This window comes from Rhea pennata, chromosome 29 (assembly GCF_028389875.1).
Source record: "Rhea pennata isolate bPtePen1 chromosome 29, bPtePen1.pri, whole genome shotgun sequence".
Classification (NCBI taxonomy): domain Eukaryota; kingdom Metazoa; phylum Chordata; class Aves; order Rheiformes; family Rheidae; genus Rhea; species Rhea pennata.
The window spans coordinates 2,874,089-2,898,632 of record NC_084691.1 but is presented as its reverse complement, the minus strand read 5'-3'; the positions used below and the strand labels follow the sequence as shown (position 1 = coordinate 2,898,632).

General features: G+C 49.0%; 1 protein-coding gene across 1 annotated transcript in view; it reads right to left on the bottom strand.

The window, feature by feature from the left end:
* The window catches only part of LOC134152137 (cyclic AMP-dependent transcription factor ATF-7), a 54,562-nt gene extending 30,336 nt beyond the window's left edge, over positions 1-24,226 (bottom strand). The window contains exons 1-2 of the mRNA XM_062597264.1: positions 24,138-24,226; positions 4,069-4,137 (exon numbers count right to left, since the gene is read on the bottom strand). Coding sequence (XP_062453248.1) covers positions 4,069-4,116 — 48 coding nt within the window. The 5' untranslated portion in view covers positions 4,117-4,137; positions 24,138-24,226. The remainder of the gene's footprint in view (positions 1-4,068; positions 4,138-24,137) is intronic.
* Positions 24,227-24,544: the final 318 nt, after the last annotated feature.

Sequence of the window (24,544 nt, the reverse complement as noted above, 5' to 3'; positions counted from 1 at the left end):
GAGATGGAGATGGCCCCCAGGTTTTAATTACCTCGTATTAATGACTCAGAGCGGTATTGTTAGACAGGCTTAGTTAATACCTCTCGGCTTTAACGGCAACGCTCGAGTCTGCAGCTACCGCTCGGCTGCGCTCAGGTGGCGTTGCATCGCTCAGCGCGCTTTAAAGGGGATTAGGAGATCTTAAGACCGATTAGCAGGGCGCACCGCCCTCGGATTAGCTTCGCTCAGCGTAGTCGATAAAAGCCTTACTCGAGGCGTCGCTCTACGCCTCCGCGTCCCTCCGCGCGGCCGGGACCCGCTCCCGCCGGAGAAGGAAAAGCTCCTCCATCTCTCAGCAGAGAGGGCTCGGGGACGGGGAGGGGAGGGAAGCGGGGTCCGGGTGGGGGGGGGGGGGGAAGAAAAAAAAAAAAAGTGTCACCTGTCCTCCTGCAGAAGCAACCGGATAAATGACCTTGGGGAAGCAGCTTTTTTTAAAAGCCGTATGCGCGGCACATTTGGAAGTCAGCTGTGTCGCAGCAGACGCGCTGTTGGGAAGCGATCGCGGGCCCAGGCCAAAAATAACAGCCGTTAAAGTCCTAGCAACCAAAACATGTTTACATAGCTGCCGAAAGCCCACCGGTTTGGCCTATACAGTGGGTATAGCGAGATCTGCCTCGTCTATTTTCGGTGAGCGTTCCCCTCCGCTTCCCTGAAAAACTCGCTTTACAGCACTTCTGTGCCCAGAAACAGTGAAGGAAAAAGAGGGAAAGTCCATAAAGCACAAAAGAACGGGGCTGGTGTTAGCTACAAAGAACCACCTAAAGGCTCAAAGACGATACATTGGGAAGCAAGAGATTCCTCCTTTTAGTCTAAAAGAAAAAATATATGTATCACATATATATAAATCACACCTGGCTTTGCAGTAATTGTCTCCAGGCTCTGTTCAAGTTTGCTTGGCTCTGCTCCCCCTTCTCCTTCTCCCGTGACCTCTCAGGCTACTAGATGGCTCAAGGCTGCATTTGCAAGAGGCAAGACAAGTTCACCCTGATGACCGAAGAAGCAAAAGGGCCCCACCACGGCGACCAAGGGCCTCTCAGTCAAAGGGCTTTCTTCCTAAGCAAAACGCAGCCAAAGGTCTTGAAGAACCAGAAGAAAAAGGCTGATTCCTGCAAGGAAATCTTCCTTCCCAGTGCTGGCCACGACCCAGCTTGTCTTCAGGCTGGGAAAAAGCTTCTCAGGCTCTGAGCAATAACATGCCACCACCTGGGCTGGCATGCCTGCCCCGAGGCTGAAAAAAAAATCAAACTATCTTCCAAGAAGCTCAAAACTCTGGATCCTGCTATCTCTCACAGGGGTTTTAAGCACTCAGCACCTTTAGGAAGGTCAATTTGTTTCTGTGGTGGATCTGACAGTCCTGTTTCAGCCCCCTGGGCTTGAAGACAAGGGTCTTGGTCTTCAGGGAGTGAGGGGATGAATTCAGAGAATTGCAGAAACCTCTGAGCCTTGTTAAAGCTTCCCTTTAATGTCAGCTCATACAAATAAGCCATTTTTGATGGGATGATCCCCCGGACACGAGAGGAATTAGAATTAAGCGGCAAAAGGCAGCACAAGCTGCCGGGAAACAACACAGCACGTGCTTCAGAAATCAAGGTCTGCGCTCAGCCCCTCCAACTTCAAGTTTGGATTTATTTTTCAGACTGGAAGCTACCAACCGCGCTACCCTGTCCCGCTCATTGCAACGGTCCAGCTTTACTCCGTTTGCACCAGAAAGCGCTGCTCACTGAACGTTATTTTCAGGTGATGCTCCAAGATCCTTCCCAGGTGTTCGGGATGGATCTCGGCTACCACTGCACCTCCGCAGTCCTACTGCTGCATTGTAGCGGCGAGCAGAATCTGTAAGAGATCTTAAACACCTTCAACATGAAGCTGATGCAGAAAATAACAGACAACCTCCCCCCCAACACCCGCCCCAAGAGACTGACTTGCTGCAAGACACAGAGCTCCACGTATTTAATTAGTGCGAGGGATCGTTAAGGGGTGACTTGACCATACACCTACGGACAACTGAAATTCGGTAGGGAGGATCCCCTGTCTAAAGGCAAAAATCTAACCAGATCCAGAGCTTAAAAGCTGCAGCCAAACAGGTTTAGACTGGAAATACGGCATAGGTTTTTTTTTTCCTCACTAGCGAGAGCAATTAACCATTAGAACAACTTAACCAAGGGCTGCGGTGAATTTTCCATCACTGGAAATCTTTTAAATCAAGCTTGGATCATCATTATTTAATGCATGCTCTGGTTTAAGCAGGTATTGAAGGACGTTCTAGGAAACTGTGCACGAGGTCAGGTTAGATCACAATGAATCATGCCGGTATGAATTACCCGGATTCTAACATTTCAATATTAACATGAAGAATTGTCAGAATTACCCATAAGCAGCAGTCTGGAACAGCGAAAGGAGGAAGCAACCACCTTTATATGTCATTTGTGGGAGATTGTAGGAGATTAAATTTAAATACATTGTTGTTTGCCTTAATTGCTTGTTTGAATCCGATTTTAAGGTTGTATGATTGAAGTCCTCACATCATTAAGTGCTCAAATACAGCTAATACATTTTATAAATGACTTGCACAATTTCACAGGCAAAGAAGTTCAAGATAAAAAGCAGCCTACCAAAAGGGGGTGGGGGGGGAGAAAAAGAAAAGAACATCTCCAAGCAGAGAGAAAATCCTTCAGATGAAACTAAGGCTAAAACAACCAAAAAGCTGAGAAGTCACAACCGCCTATTTTTGAAGAGAGCCCCAGTCCCCAAGAGTTCGCCGATGAGATTTCTGAGCCATTGCTGTGCCGTAGGAATAACCGCGTCACAGAACTCGCAAGCGGTCCCAGGGGACGTGCCCCGGGGATGCAAAATTATCTTTAATTTCAGTCGTGAGACCCACAAGAGGCATTAATACATTAAACACACTGACGAATCGCACGTGTGCGCGTGGGAGGGCTCAGGGAAGCCCCCCGGGATCAGTTAGAGCTCCCGAACGCGTCGCGGCCGTAACAGTTTGGCAACGCATCGTCCAGCGGTTGCAGCCAGGAAAACAGAGTGCGCGTGGATCACTTAATATCTAGTTAAAAGCCGCAGTTCCCCCTCCCTGCCCTGCCAGAGGCCCGTTAGCGTTTTGAGGTTCAAACATTGCAGAACAGACGGACTTAGTTCTCCCAGGACTCCCACACAAGCCTGTGTTCCTGTCCCAGTTTCTAATAGCCGCCGTTAAAATAACCCCGAGAGTAAAAGCACGATCCTCCCCCCTGCCCCGCTGCTCCCATTAATATCGGGTGTAAGCTGCCAAGACTCTGCGCCATCGAGCATCAGGAAGGACGTAAAGTTCAGCTTTGGGAAAGCACTAATTCAATTACAAAAATAAATAAATAAAAAGAACAGAGGGAAGAAGAGAAAAATGGAGTGGAAAGGTATTTTCCCGGGCAGGGAAGCCCACCGCAAAGGTCATACAACCGAAAAGGGGACGCGGCGCGTTCAAAGCGGTGATCGTTTCACCTAGGAAAGCGAGGAGAAGTTTCGCGAGGCCGTAGCCAACTCCAGCGCGTAGCCCGCGGAGGAAAAAATTCGCAGTGGGTCTTTTTTTGTAAGCCCAAAATAGACAGACTATGGCAGTTTGGGGTTCACGTAACACAAACCGTCAACTGTCACATTCTCAGCTGCTTTGCAGAATACGCTCGAGCGGCTAACTCATCCCGACAGAGAACGGGTGTCTGTCCTTCGGTCAAACAGCCTTGAAAGAAGATGAGCAACGTTATCAGAAAACGTTAACGGAGGATCAGCGTGTTTTCTCCGGGCTGCGTGGATATCACGGGGAAAACACCAGCAGAATAACAATACGGCCCAAAGCACGGCACATTTCATTACTTTGGAGTGCCTGCGCTTGCTCATAACCTGGATTTACACACTGCAAATCCTCTGATCTGATTACCTCCAGTGATCACGTAAAACACCGGCTTTAAACTCTTTGCCTCAGTGATAAAACAGCCACTTTGATTCACAACGACACATTCACAATAAAGTATACTGTAAACGTACCTGTCCACAGCCGGGGGCATTGCACACAAACGGCCTGTCGTCTCCCATATTTCACGCAGCTGAGCTAAGCTGAGGAGAAAAAAAAAAAGAGAGAAGAGGAAATTGTTAAATAAGCTAAAAAATAAAATAAAATAAAAATATCCAGAGCAGCAGCAGCTCTTTGCAGGGACGTAATTAATCAACGCTACGCGTACAGCGAAGGAGGATCTCTTTGCGCCCTAAGATCACGACCAAGGATGAGAAATTCATCCAGCCCAAGTTTAAATAAGACTTCAGATGTCCTCGTTGATTTTTCACGTGCAAGGAGAAGGCGCCGTGCCACGGCTGGAAGGGCTCGCGGGGAACCGGGCCAGCGAGCCGGCGCGGTCCGGCGCGCAGGAGCGCGATCGACCGCGCTCGGGTTCCCCTCCCAGACCCGCCACCGAGTCACCGCAGGGCCCTGGCAAGCAACTTTCTCCTCTCCGCGTCGCCGTTCCGCCATCTGCGAAACGGGGGACGGGGCTCATCGGCCCAGCGCTGCGAAAACCTGCCAACCCCCCGTCACCCGCAGACGGAGAGCGGCGGGGAAGGGCAAAGCCCGGTTTACCCTCGCTTACTATTTACAGTCGGGAGCGCAGATACCCGAGCAAAGACGGTGACAATCTACAGGAGGGGAAAAAAAAAAAAAAAAAAAAAAAAAAAAAGAGTGCAAGCAAGAAGCGATCAAATAAATCCAAGTCTTCTCTACGTACAAGTTATATTTTCAATGGGAGAGAACTAAAATTTGTCATTTAATTAATTAAGGGATTATAGGAGTGGTGCTCCGTTTTACAAGGCAATAATCCGGCTCCCTAGTGGGTAAACTACAAGGCTGATGGCAGGGGTAGTTTATCACAGATTATAGCCAAGGATAACAAAACACTCAGTCCTATTATGCTACAAGTGAAGCTATTCTTATTAATAAAAAATAAGAGTAAATAAAGTAACACCCACCACCTCAAATTCAAGAAATAATGGCTCCCTCCACCCACTGATATTTTTATAGCAGGATTTTAAAAAGCTATAATAAAGCAAACGCCGTCTCTTCAGGGGGTTTACTGTGCGAACATGTTCCGGCTGCTCGTGTTGCATCCAGCATCTCTTCCTCCGAGCTCGGCTCTCGGCTGCAGCGGCGCATGCCAGCTCGCTGCAGCCGAGAGCCAGAACGAAACCGCGACGGGGCCAAAACGCGCTCGCGAAGACACAGGCTCTTTTAGTTAGCGTTCTGCATTTCGAACTGTTAACGCGCCCGCACAGAGCAGCGGTGAGAGGGTGGAGAGACTTGTTATTTTTAGGAGCGAGATGAGAAAGCGCTCGAAGAATGCAACTTTGCAGCGCGGCGCGAAGGCAAACGAGCCTCCTTTGCTTTTATGCAAGAAAAGAAAAAAAGCAGGAAAATCAATTATTTCTTAATCCCCAAAAAGCATATTTTGCTACGCCAGGTCGCAAAGGCTAAACAGCCCCCTCGCAAACGTAAGGGGCGAGCAGCCGGAACGTCCCCGGCACGGGAATAAAAGCAAGAAAGGCGGCCGGGAACATCCAGCCACCCCAGCGGCCCCCCGGGAAAACCCGGAGAAACGCAACGGGCCTCGCGGCGCTAAAGGATGGCGAGACAAGAGGAGACGACGGAAGCTCAGTATTGGAAGATTAAACCCCGGCGAAGAGCGGCCTTGAGGTGACGGAGGCAGGATGGCAGCAAGATGGGTCTGAACGAGCACGTATTAAAATCAGGACGGTCGGAGACATCCTTCTACGCTCCCAGCTGGAGCCCTTAACCGCGAGCCTCGGAAATCAGAAGATTGAGCGAGTTCTTCCCAGGCTAATCTACCACGGCTTCCACCTGCTAAACAAACGGAGATCTCACCTCCATCCATCCACAACCAACTGATCCTCTCTTCCGAGACGAAACATGGCACCGAAACCTTCCAGGCAGCTGCACAAAAACCTACAACTCTGAGGGGGTCAAGAGAGGGGGGTTAATCCCTGATCGCCCGCTCCTGGCGGAGGACAGCCCAATTACTGCCCTTTCTAGAGCAAAAGGAGGACACAAATTGGATTAAAACACAGCAGGCGCCAACTTAGCGACTGTGGGAGTCATTTATACCATCACGACTGGCAAGATCACGGTACCAGGACACAGAGCAAATAAAGGTCTAAAATCTGCTACCTCGGGCAACCTGGATTTTTCTTTTTTTTTTTTCCCCTCCCAACTGTTGGGCTGTGCTTAGTCTTACTGTGTGCCCGTCCGTCCCTGCCTCCTCTTTACACTCGTAGCAGTTTACAGGTTAACGTTCGAACGGCCAGTCCAGCATCCACGGTCAGGAATTGCTTCAGTGCTTAAGTAGCTCTAAGTTAAGAGCCATCACACCGGGACAGCAAGCAAAGTTGCACAACTTTAAAGGACGGCTGCAATGCCTCTTGCTGCCAAAGTCAGCCGTGGCGCTGGAAGCGTCTGAAGATGGTTAAAATCACGCTAGTGTGTTTAAACTCGGATGCGTGTGGGGTATGAGGTTGGCAGTGCATCTATTTCATCAACAAATAAATCTTAAACACATAATTATTATTGAGGGAAGACCGCTGTATTTCACAGAGCGGCCACCCCTATGTATCTTTTAATTTACACAGGTCAAAGATCTGTCCTTACCACTGTCACTTAAGCAGCCTGTTGTCTTCACCAATATGAAAACTTCGGGGTCTCTCTCTCTCTCTCTCTCCCCCTCATGCTGATGCTTCCCATGCATATAAAAGCTATTTGAGAAATTAAAGAAATGGTTCAGCTGTCACTCCCGAGGCTTTGACAACACTAACTGAAACGGAGAGCAGGAAAAACAAAACAGAAAGCCAACGGCATTTCAGGCTGTCTGCCAGCTACTTTGATAGCATAACAAGCAGCTCTGTTAAAAAATTCGGGAGCAACACACTGGAAAGACCTCAGTTTACTTGGTCTTGCAAGAGCGTCAGGAGGATTCACTCATTCTTAAAGGAAAGATTTAGCTGCTCGTTCACTACAGAATATGACCAGTATGTACATACATGTGCTCAGATTTATACCACATTTAGTCAGGATAAATTGCTTCAATAAATTCTATTCTTAAGAACAGGCAGAATAAGCAGATGATTGGATACTGGGAACACATTCTCATTCCTCTTCCTGCAGCCGTGGGACAGTATTTCACTGTTTTGATGATTTTTAGCATGTTGGAAACAGCAAGGGGAAGCGAAGAAATGCAGACAGATTACCAAAGCGTGCTTCAAAGTTCTGTCAGCACAGACCTGACAAGCAGCTGCCGCCTCACGGAAACCTGAAAAGACATTTTCAATCAAAATAAACTGTGCTCCTCAAGTCTGTATGTGTTTTTTCTCTCCCTCTTCCCTTATTAATTGATACTGTATTTGCATGCAAATAACCTACAGGATGTCTGCAAAAGACGCAGACCCAAAGCCACGCTCCGCAGTGGTGCAGAGCGTGTGTTGTGCCAACAGCCGGGCACCCCTTGGACCGTACGCAGGTTATTTAAGGAGACAAATTTCTGAAGACTAGCTGGCACGTAGCAGCGCTCTCAAAAGCGGCAGCTCCTCCGGAGCACGTACAGCACATAGAAAAACGAACGCGAGCTTCGCTCCCCAAGCCACTGCGGAGGTCCTCCGCGGAGGATCTCGTCCCTACTTCCAATATCTACTTCTGCCTGCACACCAAAGCGGCTGCGGCGACACAGGACGCTTGCGAAGCCGGACACGTGGAGTCAGGGCAGCGGCCCCACCTCGCCGTTTCTCCTGCGCTGCTGCTTCTCCAAGGGTGTCACTGCCGATAGAGCACTGCTGATTTTTTCCTGAAGTTAATCTAGTTCTCCGTTTATAGGGAACACTGCCTTTTCCTACTTCTGGCGTACAGACAAACGAGAAACATTACCCAACGTGGCTCACTGAGTGCCAGGGTGCCGGGCTGACGCCAGGCCAGCGCAAGAGACGCGCGTTGGGGTAGCAACGGAGACACGAAGGGCTCACCTGCGCATAAAGCGAGGTCCGGCCGCCGCGCACCGTTCACCCCGGTCCCGCTCCCAGCTCCGTCGCTGCCTCGTGCTATAACCACGGGCAACCCGCTTCCGATTGCTTTGCGGCTATAGAAAACGAATCCTGCGGGGATCATGCACCCAGATAGCCCACGAGCTCTGCTCGTCCGACTGCTACATCAACGATATTCCCCGGGCACGAAGACATTTAAAGTTCTGACTTCGCAAGGAGCCTTCGCAAAGCCTTCTGTTAACTCAGATCCTTAGCTGGGAGGCCTGGTCCACACTGCCAAAGCGAAAAGCAATCAAGTCACAGTTGATGCTTAGTCAAGTTAAGTATTTTGCTGTGCACTACGAGGCAGCATGCGTTAAGTGTCCATTAACATGAAGAGTGTTTTGGGCAGCCGGAGGCCTTACTGATAGCAGAGGGCTTCTATTAAGTTCATGCCATTGTTTTGGAGATGATTATTGTCACTAATTCTCTCTTCATCACACTCAATCTACTCTATTTTGAGGCTTTGGAAGATCTGAGTCGAGAGCGTGAGCACGGTGGCGCAGACACCGCATTAATTTTCTGTGCAATACACCCAGCACGCTGCAGATTGCTTAATAAATAATTCGGTCAGCAGACCCACCTGAAATTTGCTGGAAGAATTCCCTGGTGAAGAGTCAAGAGAATTAAAAAAGAAAACCCCTGAACAAATCAAAATATCAAATTAGTGCCTGCAGAACTCAAACCATACAGAAACCCTTCAGAACCACAGAGGCTCATAAATGAAAAAACTATCACAGGCTGAAGCTGGGTACCAGAACTTGCTCTCAGCTATGAGGAAGAAGGTAATTTGCCCCTAAAATTGACATTAGAAAAGCTACAGGCGTTGATATAGCCTGAACGAAGATGAAATTACTCATTACTTCAAGTGCTTTGTACCCTCAAAGTTGAAACCCACAAGAAGGGGCTCTCAGTGCTTCACCTCCTACACGACGGCAAGGGGGGGAGAAGGGTCTTCTCAAAGAGCTGCGCGAGGCCACAGTTAAAACAAGCCTTGGCCAATTTTGTGACGACAAAGCAATTTGAGGGAGAGATAAAGACCAAGCATTTCGGGAACGCAGAGCCCCGCATACTTCCCAAACAGGTGCTTCGGACGTTGCTTTGCTACTACTCTCCCTTACGAGCCTGCTCATAGGAGACCACGCGCCCGCTTCCCCGCAAAGGCTGCCAGGAAGCAAGAGAGCACCAGTGAGTTTCTGGGATGCAAAGCAGGAAGGGGGTTTAGGACCTTCTGCTGGAGAGTCTCAGCCGTGAAAGCTTGTTTTCCCCAGCGCAGGCCCTCCCTCTTTTGCTCACAGCTTGCCCCGGTCCAAGAGGAAAATTCTGTCTTTCCCCGCTGTTACCACCACATTTCTCAGTCGCCCCATTTCCCCCAGCAGCACCCATGCACGCGTACGCGTTAGTCATCCCAGTCCCAAACCGCCTCCCCGCACAGCTGCTTTAGCAGGCAGGTATATTAAATGCAAACAAAAGGTGCAATTTTAAATTCAACAGCGCACCAAGATCTAGGTGTGAAGTCCTACAGAGGTTAAAAGCAATGCCAGGGTTCACATACAGACAAGATGATGTCCTCTTTAATTAAAAAAAAAAAAAAAAAAAAAAAAGAGCTGCATTTTGCATATTTAAATTGGCTCTTCTTAACTGCAAGAACTGGAGGGGAAAAGGCTGCAGCTATCCGATGAAAGCTGAAACCTTTCCTTCCTCTCGCAGCTCCAGTTACACAACAGACTGAGCTGCCCGTCGGGTCCTGTCTATGAAGGAGGACTTGACTGGGAAACTCATCTGGGGAGATGCTGGTTTTGCTTACTTCAATAATCAACATTTCCACTTATTTAAAAGTTTAATTCTTTCTGCAGATATTAAAGCCAGCCCATATGCTACTTTTCCCCTGGTATATCAGTCCATAAACTGTAATAGTCCCAAAGCATGTTAACTCACTCATTAAGAAAAAAACTAAACCCATTATCCTAGTCTAGACGGACACCTAATGTTTTAACTCCCTTAAAAGGGATTAGATGTATTACATGCATCAACAACAGCAATGAAAGACCAGCCTTCCTGAAAAGGCTTTCCCCTAGGATGCATGTTGGCACCTCATGGAATCCATTTTAAAAATGTCTCTTTTCCCAAACTGTTTCCAAAGGGAAAAGAAGCATGATGCAGTTTTTCAAAACTGCATTTTGCATTTATGGATCCTTGCACCCAAGATGCTCTATATGCTTTAAATTCATTATCTCGACTTTACAGAGGACGAGAGTTTCCAAAGCATGCCTGAAGCTGCAGAACACATCGTGTTTTTCACTAGCAGCATCAGCCCGATGCCACTAAAGGGCCGTGGTCCGACTATTGATCGTTTTTGGTGTTGTTACCCGCAGCCACTTTCACAACTGAAAGTTCCTAAAGATATTCCACATCCCAGCGGTAAGCATGTATTAAGGCCCCAATCTGGGTCAGGGTCCAGCTATAAGGCACGCGGGGTTGTTATTTTTTGTTCCTAACGCTTTTACAGACCTGTTCCAGCTGAATTCTTGTCAAGCCGTTGAGGTCTGAAAACAAAAGTCTCAAGCCAAGATTTGTAAATCTGAGCCATGCCTCTTCTGGCTTGCGCAAGTCACAAGCAACCACGCCGCTGGAGAAGACGACAGCCCTTCTTCCCCTCCGAGGAAGCCGCTGGTTCTTTCACCCTCTGCCGCGTGGCGTCCAGCTGCCTCCAAAGACGGCCCGACATCTCCTGCACCCAGCACTGGAACGTCCAAAGCTCCCAGCCAACTGGAAAGCTTTCTCTGGATCACCTCAAATCCCTATCAAAAAACCCCTTCTTCCTTAAACCTCAATGCGAAGATAGAATAAACTCCCCAGTCATTAACTCTGCTGAATGTTGGGGGACAGAGTTCATATGAAAAACGCTCCAAAAATAAGGCTCTATTGTACTTGCACGTGACTACTGTTATGACGAGAACGCTCGGTGCCCAAGGCTCTTGCATCTGTGTCTTGCAAGACAAACTGAAGTACTTCGGAGTCCAACAAATGTTTGGGTGTACGCGAAATATTGTTCTGCTTCGAGTGTGCCAGCGTAGTTCCTCAGCACAGTTCCTCTCTCCGGCGTGGCTGCGCTTACTGGTGTACCAGTACAAGCACACTTACGGTTTATTTCCATAAATCGTAAGGATAAACTTTGCATTAATTTGACCACAAAATTAATGCTAGAGGTTGCACCAACTATGAAACAAAAACCAGAACGTTGCAAAGCCACCTCCTAAAAATAAGCTGAAGCTAGAACAGAAAACAAAAGCAAACTGCATGCTCTGCTGACAGCAGGCTCTCTCTGCTAAGATTCTCTCCTCTAGGAAGACTCCAGCAAAGAAAAAGCTGCAAAACGCATTAGATATGATCAAGTCTCCCTCGCTCTCTGTTCTGCCTGTGCACGAGCTTATCTACGGCTATTTTTCCAGATCCCAGTAAAAGGTTTCAGTCTCCCGTTGCAGTCTCTCACCCTTCAGATTTGCAGCCTACCAAGAGAACAACCAATTCCTTGAGCGCTGCGAAAAGGGAGAGTCGGCATCGTGGTATCTGTGGCAGCCAGCGTCCACCACGGCTCTCGCCAAGGGCTTTCGGACTAGAGCGTGCCGGAGCTGGGCTGGCAGAGCTCTTCACCATGCCCAGGGCAGGAAGAAGAGAGCACAGACTGCCCAGCTCTGTAGGCTCTTCGCAGGCAGCAACCTACTGGGCTTTTTCTATATGCCGATTGTGCGTACGTTCTGCACAGAGCTGCTCTTCTCCCGAAACAGCCTCGTTCCACCAGCGTACACGTGCAGTTTACAGAAACATGGAGACCCTTCAGAGAGAAAAGCAAGCGTGGATATGAAATTAGTCAACCTAAATCAAAGGTAAAATAACAGGACAAGGGGTATGGCCAAGGAGGTGCTGCCAGACACGCAAATCGGTGCTGGCGGTGAGCAGAGGAGAGCACCCTGAGAAAACCCACAGAGTACAACCGCTCCGTCCTGTATTCCTGCAGGACGTGCACTGGTACAGACACTGTAACTGTTTTACTCTCCAAAACGAGAAAGCACCCTTCACAGTCAGAGCTGAAACCCATCCTGGACATCAGCCGCAGACGTGCAGGAACAAGTCAGAGCAAAGGTGCAGTTTCGGAACAGATGGAAAACAAGGTAAAGTCAAGATGTCTTTCCACCAACAGGCAACGCAGAAAACCTGCTTGCAGTTGTCCCGGGCATTTAAGTCGGGTAAACACTGTTCCAGAAGGGTGGAAGACCAGGGGAGGGCCACGGCATTTATACGATATTACAGTATTTAGCTGGTAGCAGCAGCAGAGGCAGCACTGAATCAAACTGTTCTTACAATAATCCTGACATAAAGGGAAAAGCAAAATAAACTTCCAACAAAAGGCTTCGTGATCCGAGATTACGCTGATGTCCATCCCGGCTACTACAACGCCCACGGCGGGTGAAGCCTAGAAAGCCTGTTCTCCTCGCTCGAGTCGCTGAGCTCCTCGCTATTTTTCCACTTTTGGCACATCACTTGAATGTGAGAGGCAAGACAGAGCTAGGAGTTAACTTTTTTTTTTCTTCTTCTTTTTCTTTCTTTCTTTTTCTTTTTTTTTTTTTTATGAGACTGAGCTACGTGGGATTAATTCTCCCAGACTAATGAGTCGCGAGGCCATCCCAGATCAATTTGGGTAACTTTGTTGAGACCTGGGAGCCATGCCAAGAGCATTAACAACCAGAGCCACGATACAAACAAGCCTATTCAAACACGAACGATGCTCAAGGCACTAGACCAAGCCCCAAGGACAGGCAGTACGCTGCTATTGGGAAGAAGAGATAAAACCACAATAAACTAGATTATTATAGATGGCTGCACTGAATCTGTGTGCCGTAGCGTACACCTCGCTGCAGAAGAATATACAAGAACACAGCAGTCTGGATACAGAATCCGTAATTGCCACTGGGAGCTGGAGCTGGAAGAGAGAAGGTTTGTTATAATCAAAAACCACCAAACTGCTTTTTGAGGGAAAGACAGGCTACAACAGCCATTTCTTCTCCGCTATCCAAAAAAGAAGGAAGTATAAGGCACTTCCCCAAGCCTTCAAAAATAGTAATAGATTTCCCACTAAAATGCGAGGAAGGAAACATGTTGCTTTGAGACTGTTCCAGGAAAGGCGCTTTATTATTTTTCTAAGGGCAGTCATTAACAGCTCTCAGCCTCGAGTTTCCTGACCATCAAAATGAATATTCAGCACGCTGCGCTCCGAACGTGTTGCGATCAACAGGGTCACCGAGGCAGCAGCAATAGGTGCCTGCACCCAAAAAAAGCTCACGGAGCGGCACCCAGTCCTTCTTGTAACGCTCGGCATCTCCCACGCTACCCTGGGTTAACATGCAACACCGTGGTGATGCGCCAGCATGTCATAATCCATCATAAGGAGGATAAAAATTAATAAGTCAAGTTCTTCCTTCAAAAAAAGGCCACGTGCACATTTAGGCTTCCTAGTCTCGAGGTTAGCTCTGGAGGAGAGACACAGTTAAGAGCCCAACCTGCTTTTAGGTGCTTTCTAAATTCTACTTGGCACCTAATTTCCATCGGTGAACGGCTAAATTAGGTGCCAGCAGGGACTTTACAAAACAGCTTGTTCTGCATATTTTGGTGCCCAGATCTCTTTGCACATCTACCCCTTCATCGCCAAGTATTATACACGGAGAGACATCCTGAAAGCTTTAAAGTTTTACGAAGAGAGGCCACCACCAAGCTCAGAGTAAGTGAGCAGGCTGCTGTTAGCGCTAGGCTTTGACTTCACAGTTATTCTGGGGTATGAGGGCAGGAGGGAAAATGTTTGCTTTGTAACAAAAAAAGCTAGAAGAAAGCTTAAAATTGTCATCTGGGAAAGAACTCCCAAAGCCAACGCCATAAAATCTGCTTTAGAGGCGTAACACCCTGATACTTTATAAGCTTGATAAAGCAAACCCAACTGTATAAACTGGAATATTGGCAAGGAAGTTGCTTGAGGTAAATCTCTAACAGACATACGGTATTTAACAAGTCATTACGAGCGCGGGGTGAAAGCAAAGTCCAACTACTTACCATCCGACTGTGCCCTTCTGGGTGTTCAGCGCTGCTCTGAAAGCCCCTCTCGGCCACCAGACGCTCCTCAAGATTGCAGAGGAGCTCCCATCCACAAAAAGGATCCCCGAGCCCGCAGGGAGTCTCAAAGATGCCCTACGCCCTCACTTCTCGCTTGCAAGAGCCGTAACAGAGCCTCGGAGCTCCACCACCCCTGCAAGCTGCCGTCATCGCTATCAGAACAACCACCTTCTCCATCAGGCATAAAATTTGGCCGGAAAACTACTTTAGAACAAGCAACGCTCAGTTCAAAGGGGCAAGTTAACAGCCCCAGTTATCAACTGAGTATTTCCATGTGCTCTGAAAAAAAAAAAAAAAAAAAAAAAAAAAGCCTCAAACCTCACGTGAAGCGACAGCCCCGAACCGGAGTCGCCCTCCTCCTCTCGACGCGCGAGCGACGGGACGGGCAGGCATTGTCAGCGCTCTGTCAAACGTAAAACAAACTCCAGCAAAAGGAGTAACATGGGCCCCAAACCAGCACATCAGCCATGAGCAGCTTAGTCTAGACCAGAAAAGCTTCTCCCCTGCAGTTAGATCAACAAATTCCCCTCGGCAGAAAAAGCTCCGGGCAGCTCAACCGCTTTTCCCAGCAGAGCTTCCACCAGTGCTCCCAGCTAAACAACTTACACTGTTTATACCCCTCTTGCAAACAGCAACAAATTTACTGTTACCATAACAAAAAGTGCAATTTGTTAACGCTGCCTTCACATTAGGGTCTGGCAGGATAAAAACCATTATAGAAGCTCGATTGTCCAAGAGCCTCCTCGCACTGGCCAGCCTCCAGATCAGATCTGGCCTGGCCTCCGACTTCAGAGCTAGGTGTTAGAGAAAATTTCATGTCATTTTGGCACGACTGGGCCCTGGCTGAGCCACAGGGCTGCCCAGAGGCAAGGATCATGCTTTCAATCTAATACAGAACCGACTGGAGCGTTGTGGAAAGACGTAGGACACCGTGATGAAAAAGCAAGCGAGACCGTAAGAAGCTCCAACGATGCGGAACCACCTTCAGCACGTCCCTCTGCTCCCTGACGTCTAGCTGAGGTACGCCAGGGTGCAGATGCCTCGCGTGCGCTTCTCAGGTTTGGTGTTTTCAAGGTGTGAGGAGGTGAGGTTTCACCTCACTGACAGCACACGTCCTCCTGCTCCTCCTTCAGAGTCAAATTCCCCAGAGATAAGTAGCTGCTGCTCTTCAAATACTTACTCTTAACTAATCCTCGCTGAATATAACCAACGCAGCTGCAGCTTGGCAAAACATGCTTTGACATGGGCAAGGTTTGTCTACTTAGGTGCCAAGTATCGGATTTCTAATATGAAAAGGCATCTGTCCAAAGGGTCTGGGAGCCTTTGATGCACACGAAACAAAATCCAACCTAAACTAGCAAGTCAGCAATTTCCCCAGGCAAGAAGATGGAGAAAGACCATCTCTAAGTCATAACCCAATTACTCATATGCCAAAATTGCGCTTCCCCTCCCACAGTTTCTGGGTAGGCGGGCAGCTTTGCAGGATGTCCTCAAGGCGTTTACACTAAGACACAAGAGGAGACCAAACTGCAAGACCCCAACAGGTAACACAGAGGGATCCTTTAGCAGCACCTTGTACACTACTGAAGAGCCAGCCCCGTTAAACACAGTATCCAACCTCAACACCACGATGAGCAGCAAGGCCCAAGCGGCAGGCAGGTCTAGAGCAGTTTATCATCAACTGGTTGCTCTAGGATCTCCTCTGAAACTGGACAAACTCTTTGCTGAGGTCAGACAAGCCCACGCTCTTAACTCCCAACGCAGCCATCACCTCCTGCTTCTTTGGCTGCACTCGGAGGTGAGCGAGGCAATAGCCCAAGCAGGAATCCAGAGTGAGGACAGTCAGCAAGGCGAGAGCACACCACCGTCCAACGCCACGCCAGAGCGATACGGCGCAACCTTCCCTACGATCTAAAGCAATCGGATTTTTTCCCCCTTCCTTAACACCACCAGCAAGCGGATCCTTGCAGCCTGCAGAAGATGGTCCAAGCAGAGGTCAGCAGGTAGGAAGCTTTTTGGCACTGCTTCCACCAAGCTTGAGTTTTAGTGAACAGACACTCTAAAACGCACACAGACGGCCTCGGGATCTCGGCACTACAGCTCTTGGGTTGCCTGCTGCTGCTTCATTAGCGGTGCTACATCTTCAGTTATGTACTTCTTCACTGCAGGGAAAACATATTGCAAGACATCTACTACAGGAGAGAGAAATAATTCAAGTTTAAGAAAGGGAGAAAAACCTAAGAGACCCACTGCTTCTTACTGAGTAGAGGTAATTGTAAGAAAGTCATGACAAACCTTGGGGAATACATTCTTTTACTTAGAAAACGCCTAAGTGACCTAGAAACCGAAGCCCCATTTTCTGAAATTATTTACCCACTTAGGGGCCCACCTTTCAATGAAAGCGAAACAATAAAATAGTACTAAAAGAACCTTAAGACAATGGGACTTGAGAGCCCAAGTCCAAGCTGAATATATTTTACCTACGTTTTCGTATGAACAGTTCTGAAAGGAAGATCAAAGTCAAGGCTGCACTGAGTCGCACGTAGGAGAATCTCTTATGTAAGCAGCTACCTATGGATAAAGCTATTGTGAACGAATTAAAATAACTGAAATAGTACCAGCGGGATAGAGGAAAGAAAGGCATGAAGCTGTCATACGTGTGCGTGGTCATAAAGTAAAAATATTTTGTCCCACCTGTTATTATTTATACCACATGTGGGCATTTTTATTTATTTAGCATTCAAAGGCACACACATTTTATGGTGTCATTATTTGATATGCGAGCCCTAAAATCAGAGGGGAGTAAGAAATATTCCAAATATAAGCAATGTCTAGAAACCTGGTACTTTATTGTGAGTTGTTTAACTAGTGCTGCATTCCACCTCAGGAATGATTGTATTTTAGTGGTGAACAAAGTGATAATTCCCTATATATAGTTTACATAATTCAAAATGTGAAGTCTTACATAGATGGAAGACACTGGCATCCTGAACGTGGATCGTATAAACTGGCAATCTATACGCCTCAAAAACAGAGTTTTCCAAAAACAAATGAGGGACAGTATGGGGCAGAGCGATGCATCAGACCACGCAGCAAACATCCAAATGAAGAAGAGTGAATATCAATCAGGAAGTTTCTCACCAGCTCCACTAGAAAACATATTTGCTCATTAAAACGCTGCCAACAGGATTATGTTCAAAAAAAAAAAAAAAAAAAAAAAACACGTTTCATCATGTTCACTTTGCACATGGCTTAGTCTGAGAGTAGATCTGGACTGATGAGCAATGCCTGTTCTTATATAAACGCTCCGGGTTTGTAACAGTACATGAGAGCGCTCTGCCATATAAAGCCTTCTAATCCAATTAAGTTTGTAGATAAGCCTCCTCAATCCCCTTTTCACACAATAAATCTACACCTCATTGAGGAATGCTGAAGCTAGCATCCACTTCTACGTTTTAGGGAGGCAACAGGTAGCTCCAGACTCGACGCTTAGCTGCTGTTGCCGCTGGTGACTATCTGCGTTCGGATCTCACCTCGCTCTGTTCCGCTTCTGGGTCCATTTTGCCTACGTTCCAAAAAAAAAAATAAGGAAATAATCCTACCACGGTAACAGCTGAAGGATGGCCCACGTAAGGCTGCGGGGACTGCCTGCAGATCCCACTGCAACGAGAGCATCGCAAGACAGGGGAAAACTGTATACTTAATTGCAAGAAGACTAATTGGCAAAGCTTGCCCTGGCCACACGCAATCAATTTCAACTTCTCTGGCAACGGTTCAGCTTTGCTTTCAAAACCCCTAAGACCTTCTAGCGTCTTCAGTGGGGAACACGATCGACTGCACCTCCGGCAACAAGCCTTCTCAACGCTGTGCTATACGATTGCAAGCATCAATCGCTCTGTGATTTGAAGATTTGTTCCTCTCGTCCCTCTCTGTGACAGAGGGATGACTGAAGTTGTAAGAGACTCGCCGACGGCGAAAGCTTTTGGTGCAAAACCCACAAGCCATGTTCTACTCCACCTCTGCTTCACTCAGTTTAGAAATAGTTGCAGTTAAAGCCCTAAGGTAGCTCAGCACAGTTACATAGGTATAAGTGCACTCATTTGGGTATTGCTTATTCCCTAACACTGCCAAGTCCACGTCTAGCCAAGTCCTTAATATACTAAGGTTTGTGAAAGACTGCCTTTTTTTCCTGTTTTTAATAGCAACAATGGTATTCAGAACAAGGTCTCTGCCAGCCAAGGCTGAAAACATTCTCCACGAACATGAAAGCTCTGCAAGTTTTGCTAACGACGGCACTGCAAGTCATCATCTCGCGGCACCGTCCGCCCGAAAGGCTCAGTTTTTACGCTCCTGCGAACGCCAGGCGTAACCCGTGTTTCATACCAAAGGCATTTCACTTTCTCCCGCGGGCAGCTTCTCTTCTAGGATCCGGCCGGTCGCCATGCCTCACAAAGAAGAGCTCAGGAGCAAGGCTAGCTCTGCAGAGCGCGTACGGAGGAATCCCCGCAGCGGGTAGCAGGGCCCGTGGCTGGCAGAGGCGGCTCTGTTTATTCACGACCCGGCTTGCAACGGCTGGCACTGCTTCTCCACCACCACTTTATTCTTTGGCACAAGGGTGGGACGGCAGAGCGGCGTTCCAGCCCGCTGCGGGCTCTCCGCCGGCTGCCTCCCACCCGCGGTCCCAGCTCCCCGTAACCCCAGCGCGTCGCCGAACGGCTCTTTTCTCTCCCGGGAGCTCAACTCCCCGTTGCGTCTTCGACCTCCCTGGTTTGCGAGAGGCTCTTACAGGCCGCAGCGTGGCCCAGGAAACTCGGTACTCACCAGGAGTGCTGGATTTACCAGGGAAGAGCAGCCCCCACTTAGGTATGGCAGCAAGGCGGGACTAAGAAAATTCACCCTCAGCCTGCCTGGCCTTTCACCACTGGGATGAAGCGTGCAGAGGAAAGAGATGCAACCCAAAAATCTTCTTCCACTAATTAATCTGCATTAACATTAGGCTTAGGCCATGCTGTGTTGGAGTTGTTTAAGGCACTAAATTAATCGTGTCTTAAAAAACAAATGTCAAACTTTGGCGTGCATTAAAATACAGACTGTACTACATAAAGACTCCTGCGCTGCTGACTTCCACGCCATCACGTGTCTAACCAGGTATCTCAGGGAAGGAAAAAAAAAAAACCAAGAAACTTCTTGGAAGGTTATGAGATTGAACTTCAGAGAAACAGCAGAGCCAAACTCCTCCCATATCAGCTGTAAAGAGCGAGAAAACACCAGAGTGCACAAATGCCAACCAACCGCCTCGAGATAAAGGCTGAGGCTGAGCTCGGGGAAGCCTCGACCTCCGCGCCGCGTGCAAGGCGCCTGAAAGAAGGAGCAGAGTCAAGGGGCGCCGAAACACTGGGGATTTCAAGGGAGGCGACGTTAAGCATTCGCCAGCCGGGCAAAAAGGTGGTACAAATATTGTGATGAGAAGGTTCACTGTTGCATGGCTGATCAGAACTTCAGCTTAAATTCAAAAGGAAGAGAGACTATAAACGTGCTTTTGTTTTATTCTCTATAGGCAGCTTCCTACACACCTCTGTATCAAACAGCTACTGCTTTCTGGCTCCCCAGGGAAGCCCAGTACCTTTGTTTGCATCTCTGCTCAGCCTACATTACTCAACATTCGCCCATTGTATTATGAGTTCCTTCAAACCAAAAAGGAGAAATAGAACTGCTCTAAAAGGGGTGAGGAGGGGAAAAAAAAGAAAAAAAAAATCAAGTTACAGGAAGCAACAGGTCCCCAGAGCTGAAGGTCTCCTATTAAAAAAACATTTTCTACCAACGCTGGAGAGCTCTCTCAAAACGCAAGTATTGCAGTTGGGTGCAAACTGGTTAGAGAAGGAGCAATTCTGGAAATCTGGCCTCAATTGTAGGTGCTAGGAATTTTTTAAAAAATAAATAGATTTTTTTAAAAGCCCCAAGAAATTCAGAAGGATAAATAAAACCACACAGAATGCAAAGAACTATCACATGTGATGTAGCAGAAAACCAATCCAAAACAAAATTCAACGCAGTGATCCTCTGTTAACACATGCTGCAGAAAACAACACATGCACCAAGAGGCCTGCCAGAAGTTGAGCATGTTTTATTAAACCATAAATAAAAAATAAAAAAAAAAAAAATCAGTTTTCACCACAAGAGGCTGCACAGGATCTGGACTGGATGTGTCCTAGCCACCCTGATCACTGCTGCATACCCTCAAAGAGGTCCAAGTACCTCTCGTCTTCCTGATCGCTCGAAACAGGTAGACCTCGCGAGGAGACCCCCGCACGCTCACCGAAGTTGGGGCAGGGACTCAGGTTCTTTCCACAACCGTCCGCTGACATTCAGCTCACGCTTCCTCTCTCCAACTTCCCCATCTTTCAAAATGGGCAAGGGAAAGTGCCTGCCTGCCCCGAGCTGCATCCAAGAACCCACTTTTAGCCCTTCCGAGAAGGTTCTCCACAGTCGGGGTCTCCTCCGTCAGCCTGGGGCTGAGGGGTTTTGGAGGAGATTTGAATAAAGACATTAATGAGAAGCTTCAGTTTCAAGCCACATGCTTTTATTTTTTCATCTTCCTTCATGAAGATAAAACCAAACTGCCCTCACAGCAGCTTCCACTTCACGTTCTCAGCCTGTTTTAAGAGTTATCCGTAACTGCTCTACACAAAGGGGAAACTGAGGCACAAAAGCTTTCGATAAACCACGTCCCATGGAATAAATGACAAAGCCGAGCAGTAAACGGGGATTCCTTTTCTCGCGACCAAACACTCCTTCCCACACCACACTTGCATTCGAATTTATAACCATATGTCTCCAAGACTAAGTTCACTGTAAGCCTCCAATTACTCAAACTGACAGCACAAATCAGTTCAACATGCTGAATCCGTGTTTCGTACGCTACGTATCTACACGATCACCCTCGCAGCAGGACTCGTGCCACACGGATTGTGCAGCGCTTCCAAGCCAACTCGGTAAAAACCTCTGTCCCACGAAGCGACGGCAGTCCCAGCCGTCAGCTTAAAGGTTAACGACAACTGCAGCGTACCAAGACGGGCTCGACATCTAACAGAGGGGCTGCAAGGCGCAATGTGAAGTTCATTTTCACCTGACATCTTTGTAAATCACACAAGGAAAAAATCAGAGCAGTAAATACACGCAGTGGGGAAGACTGAAAAATAAGAAACCTTAAGAAAACAGAAGAGTTCAGAAATAAGAAGAAATTAATTTCAGAAATACCTTTAAACTGCTTAGAGAGTTAGAGAGAAAGTCAAACTGCAAATGGAAGGCATATCTTATTCACAAAGTTTGTGCAAAGCTTTTCCCTCCTCATAATCCGAGGAGACAAGAGAGCAAGGAGGCAATGTCCCAATCTCTAATGCTCTGCTGTAAACCACATCCAGCTCTAAACTATTCAGTATCAGAAGGATATTGGCAAATTGGAAAGCATTCAGGAAAAAATAGTTAAGCAGCTGGAGGGATTGATTTACAAGGAGAGATTAAAATAACTAGACACGTAGTTTGGCTAAGTAGTAAGGTGGACACGATAATTTTCTACAGTTAGTTGAAGGAGAAGTGCCAAAAAGGAGAGGAAGTGTTTAGCATACTACAATTAGGTATAACCAAAGGAATTGCATGAAAATTAAGGAAACTCACGGCCATATTAAAAAGAGTTCTCAAAGCGGTAAAGTCTGGCGGCTTCTAAAATAGCTTCCCACTTCTCAATTTCCAGATGAGTTCTAGGATCAGAAATAACAGGCCCAAACGAAGGACTCGACTCTGACAAAAGACCACGCCAGACACGGATCACCGTCGCAGACCTTCCACGCAGAGTGCTGGCCAGCCACTTCCACCAGCTCAACTTACTTCTTTTGTTTGTTTGCTTTTAACGTGCTATCAGCAAACAAACTCTCCAGCCCTTGAAGCTGGCAAGAATTATTACCCCACTCATGTCACAGAGAGTGAATACGATCTTTCACTTTAAAAGAAATAAGGAGCAAGGACGTTAACCCTAGACATTTTCCAAACTGGAATCTGGCCATTAAATTTAATCTCCCACAAATTTCTCCTCCGCATTTAAACAGTAAAGTTAACTTCCACTGAAAAAAAAAAAAAAAGCCCAACCCAAGAAACTGTTTACTGAAGTCAGTTGTTCAGAACTGCTGCTGAATTCCTATCCAGAAACGACTGCATTTCAGTGACAACTATATTTAAACAGTTTGCAAAGGACCGGACAATCCCTGCAGACAGCGCTCTTCAACAGCGCTGGCCGAGGAATGTCTCTGCCAAAAAGCACCGCAATAACGCAAAATAAACTGGAAAGTGCACTGAAGTGTTAGCGACACTTTTGTGTTCTCCAGAAGGAACACAAGCAGGGAAAGAAGGGATAACTTCATAAAGATAACGACGAGACTCAGCGAAGTAAAGAATAGAGGCAGAATAGCCAGAGGGGAAAAGCTGAGCAGAACAGGGAGTTTTACTTGTCACACACATTTCATCTAACACTTGAACTGGCTGATTTTTTTTCCTTAGTAACATTGAGGAAAACCATCCCAACACTCCTGGCAGTAGGGACAAAACGGCTTTCAGAAGTGACCTAGGTTTCGCTCACAAAGTCTGAGCTACTAAGAGGCACAAACTTCACAGCACCAGCGGGAGATGAGCAAGTAAGTGCACAGCGAAGCCTCGCTGCTTCAACAACTTCTCAGAAGTTTTAGCTTCCAAAGTCCCACAGTGAGAATCAACCACTTTTGAAGGCTTGGGGAGAAAAACACTGAATTCCCTAATTTCTGTTGTTTGCATGTCTTCTTTTACTCTGTGCTGTGGGAGTCACCGACCCCCCTGGGGAGGGTTACGGGGTGTGATGGGGCTGAGAGGCCCCCACCTCCCAACCCCCTTCATGCCCACAGCATAACCTCCCAGCCTACGCGCTGCTCCCCACATCCCCCCGTCCCCTCTCGACACCCCTTCTACGTCTACTTGCCCCCGGGAACCCCCGCACCTAAGCCTGGGTCCCCCAAAACTGCCCCAGAAGAGCCCAGAGCTACGCTGCCGAGCCCAAGCCCCTCTTTCTCGACTCCACCCAGGAAAAACAGGGCCCCAAGGGGTCTCCCAGAGCCCCCCCCCCCACCCAGGATCCTTCCCAAGGGTCTCCAAACCCTCAAGACTCCTGTATCCGCAACATCGCCCCCCCGTCACTCCATCTCCTTTCAGGCCCCCCCCCAAGCAGTTCCCCAGGACAGCAATGCCCCAGGAGCCCCCATATCCCTCTCTGGGGATGCTCCCACCCCCCCCCCACAGTCCCCCCTCAAGGCCCCGCCATGTCCGCAGGGCTCCTCAGTGCCCCCCCCCCCCAAGGCCTCCACCTCCAGGATTGCCACCCCAAGCCGGCCCCCCCCCCCCAAAAAAATGCTGCAGCCTCCCCCCCCCCCCACTCCAGGCACCGCCCGGCCCTTCGGTGCCTCGGGCAGCCCCGCCCACTCTGGGCGGGGCGCGCGCCAACGCGGCGCCCCCTCAGGCCGCCATTGGCCGCGCCGCCCGCCATTCGGGGCCTGGCAGCGAGCTGATTGGCCGCGGGGCGCCGTCACTCAGCGGAAGGGGGCAGGGCGCGGCGCGGGGGGGTGGGCGGAGCGGCCGCCTCACGAAAACTCGGGCAGAGTTGTGGGGGGAGGGGCCGGGCGCGGGCTCCCCGCTGCCCCCTCCCGCCTCGACCCGCTCCCTCCCTCCGCTTCGCCGCTCTCCCTCGCCGCCGCCGCGGGGCGGAGGGGCCCCGGTGCGCGCCGGGGAAGCTCCCGGGCGCCGCCGGTTACCTGAGGGAGGGCCGCGCCGCCGCCTCGCGCCGCCGCCGCCGCCGCCGGGGCCTCGCGCTGGCTGCGCTCTCTCCTCCCCCCCCCCAACCTTCCCCCTCCTCCGCGCCCCGCCCCGCCGTCCCCCCGCCCCGTCCCGCTCCGAGCACACGCGAGACTCTCGCGAGACCCGAGTCGGGGCGGTGACGCCGCCTGGACCAATGGAGGGCGGCGAGGGGGGCGTGGCCGAGTCTAGGAGGGGGCGTGGCGGGTTTGACCACGCCCCCCCTCGGGGATGGACAGCGAGAGAGAACCTCCGGGGGGAACAGAGAGGCCGAGGGAGAGGCCCTCCCTACAGAAGGGACAGAGAGACGCCAACCCCTCCCCCCCATCTTGGGGACACAGGCCATGGGGGACAGCGTGTCCCCAGG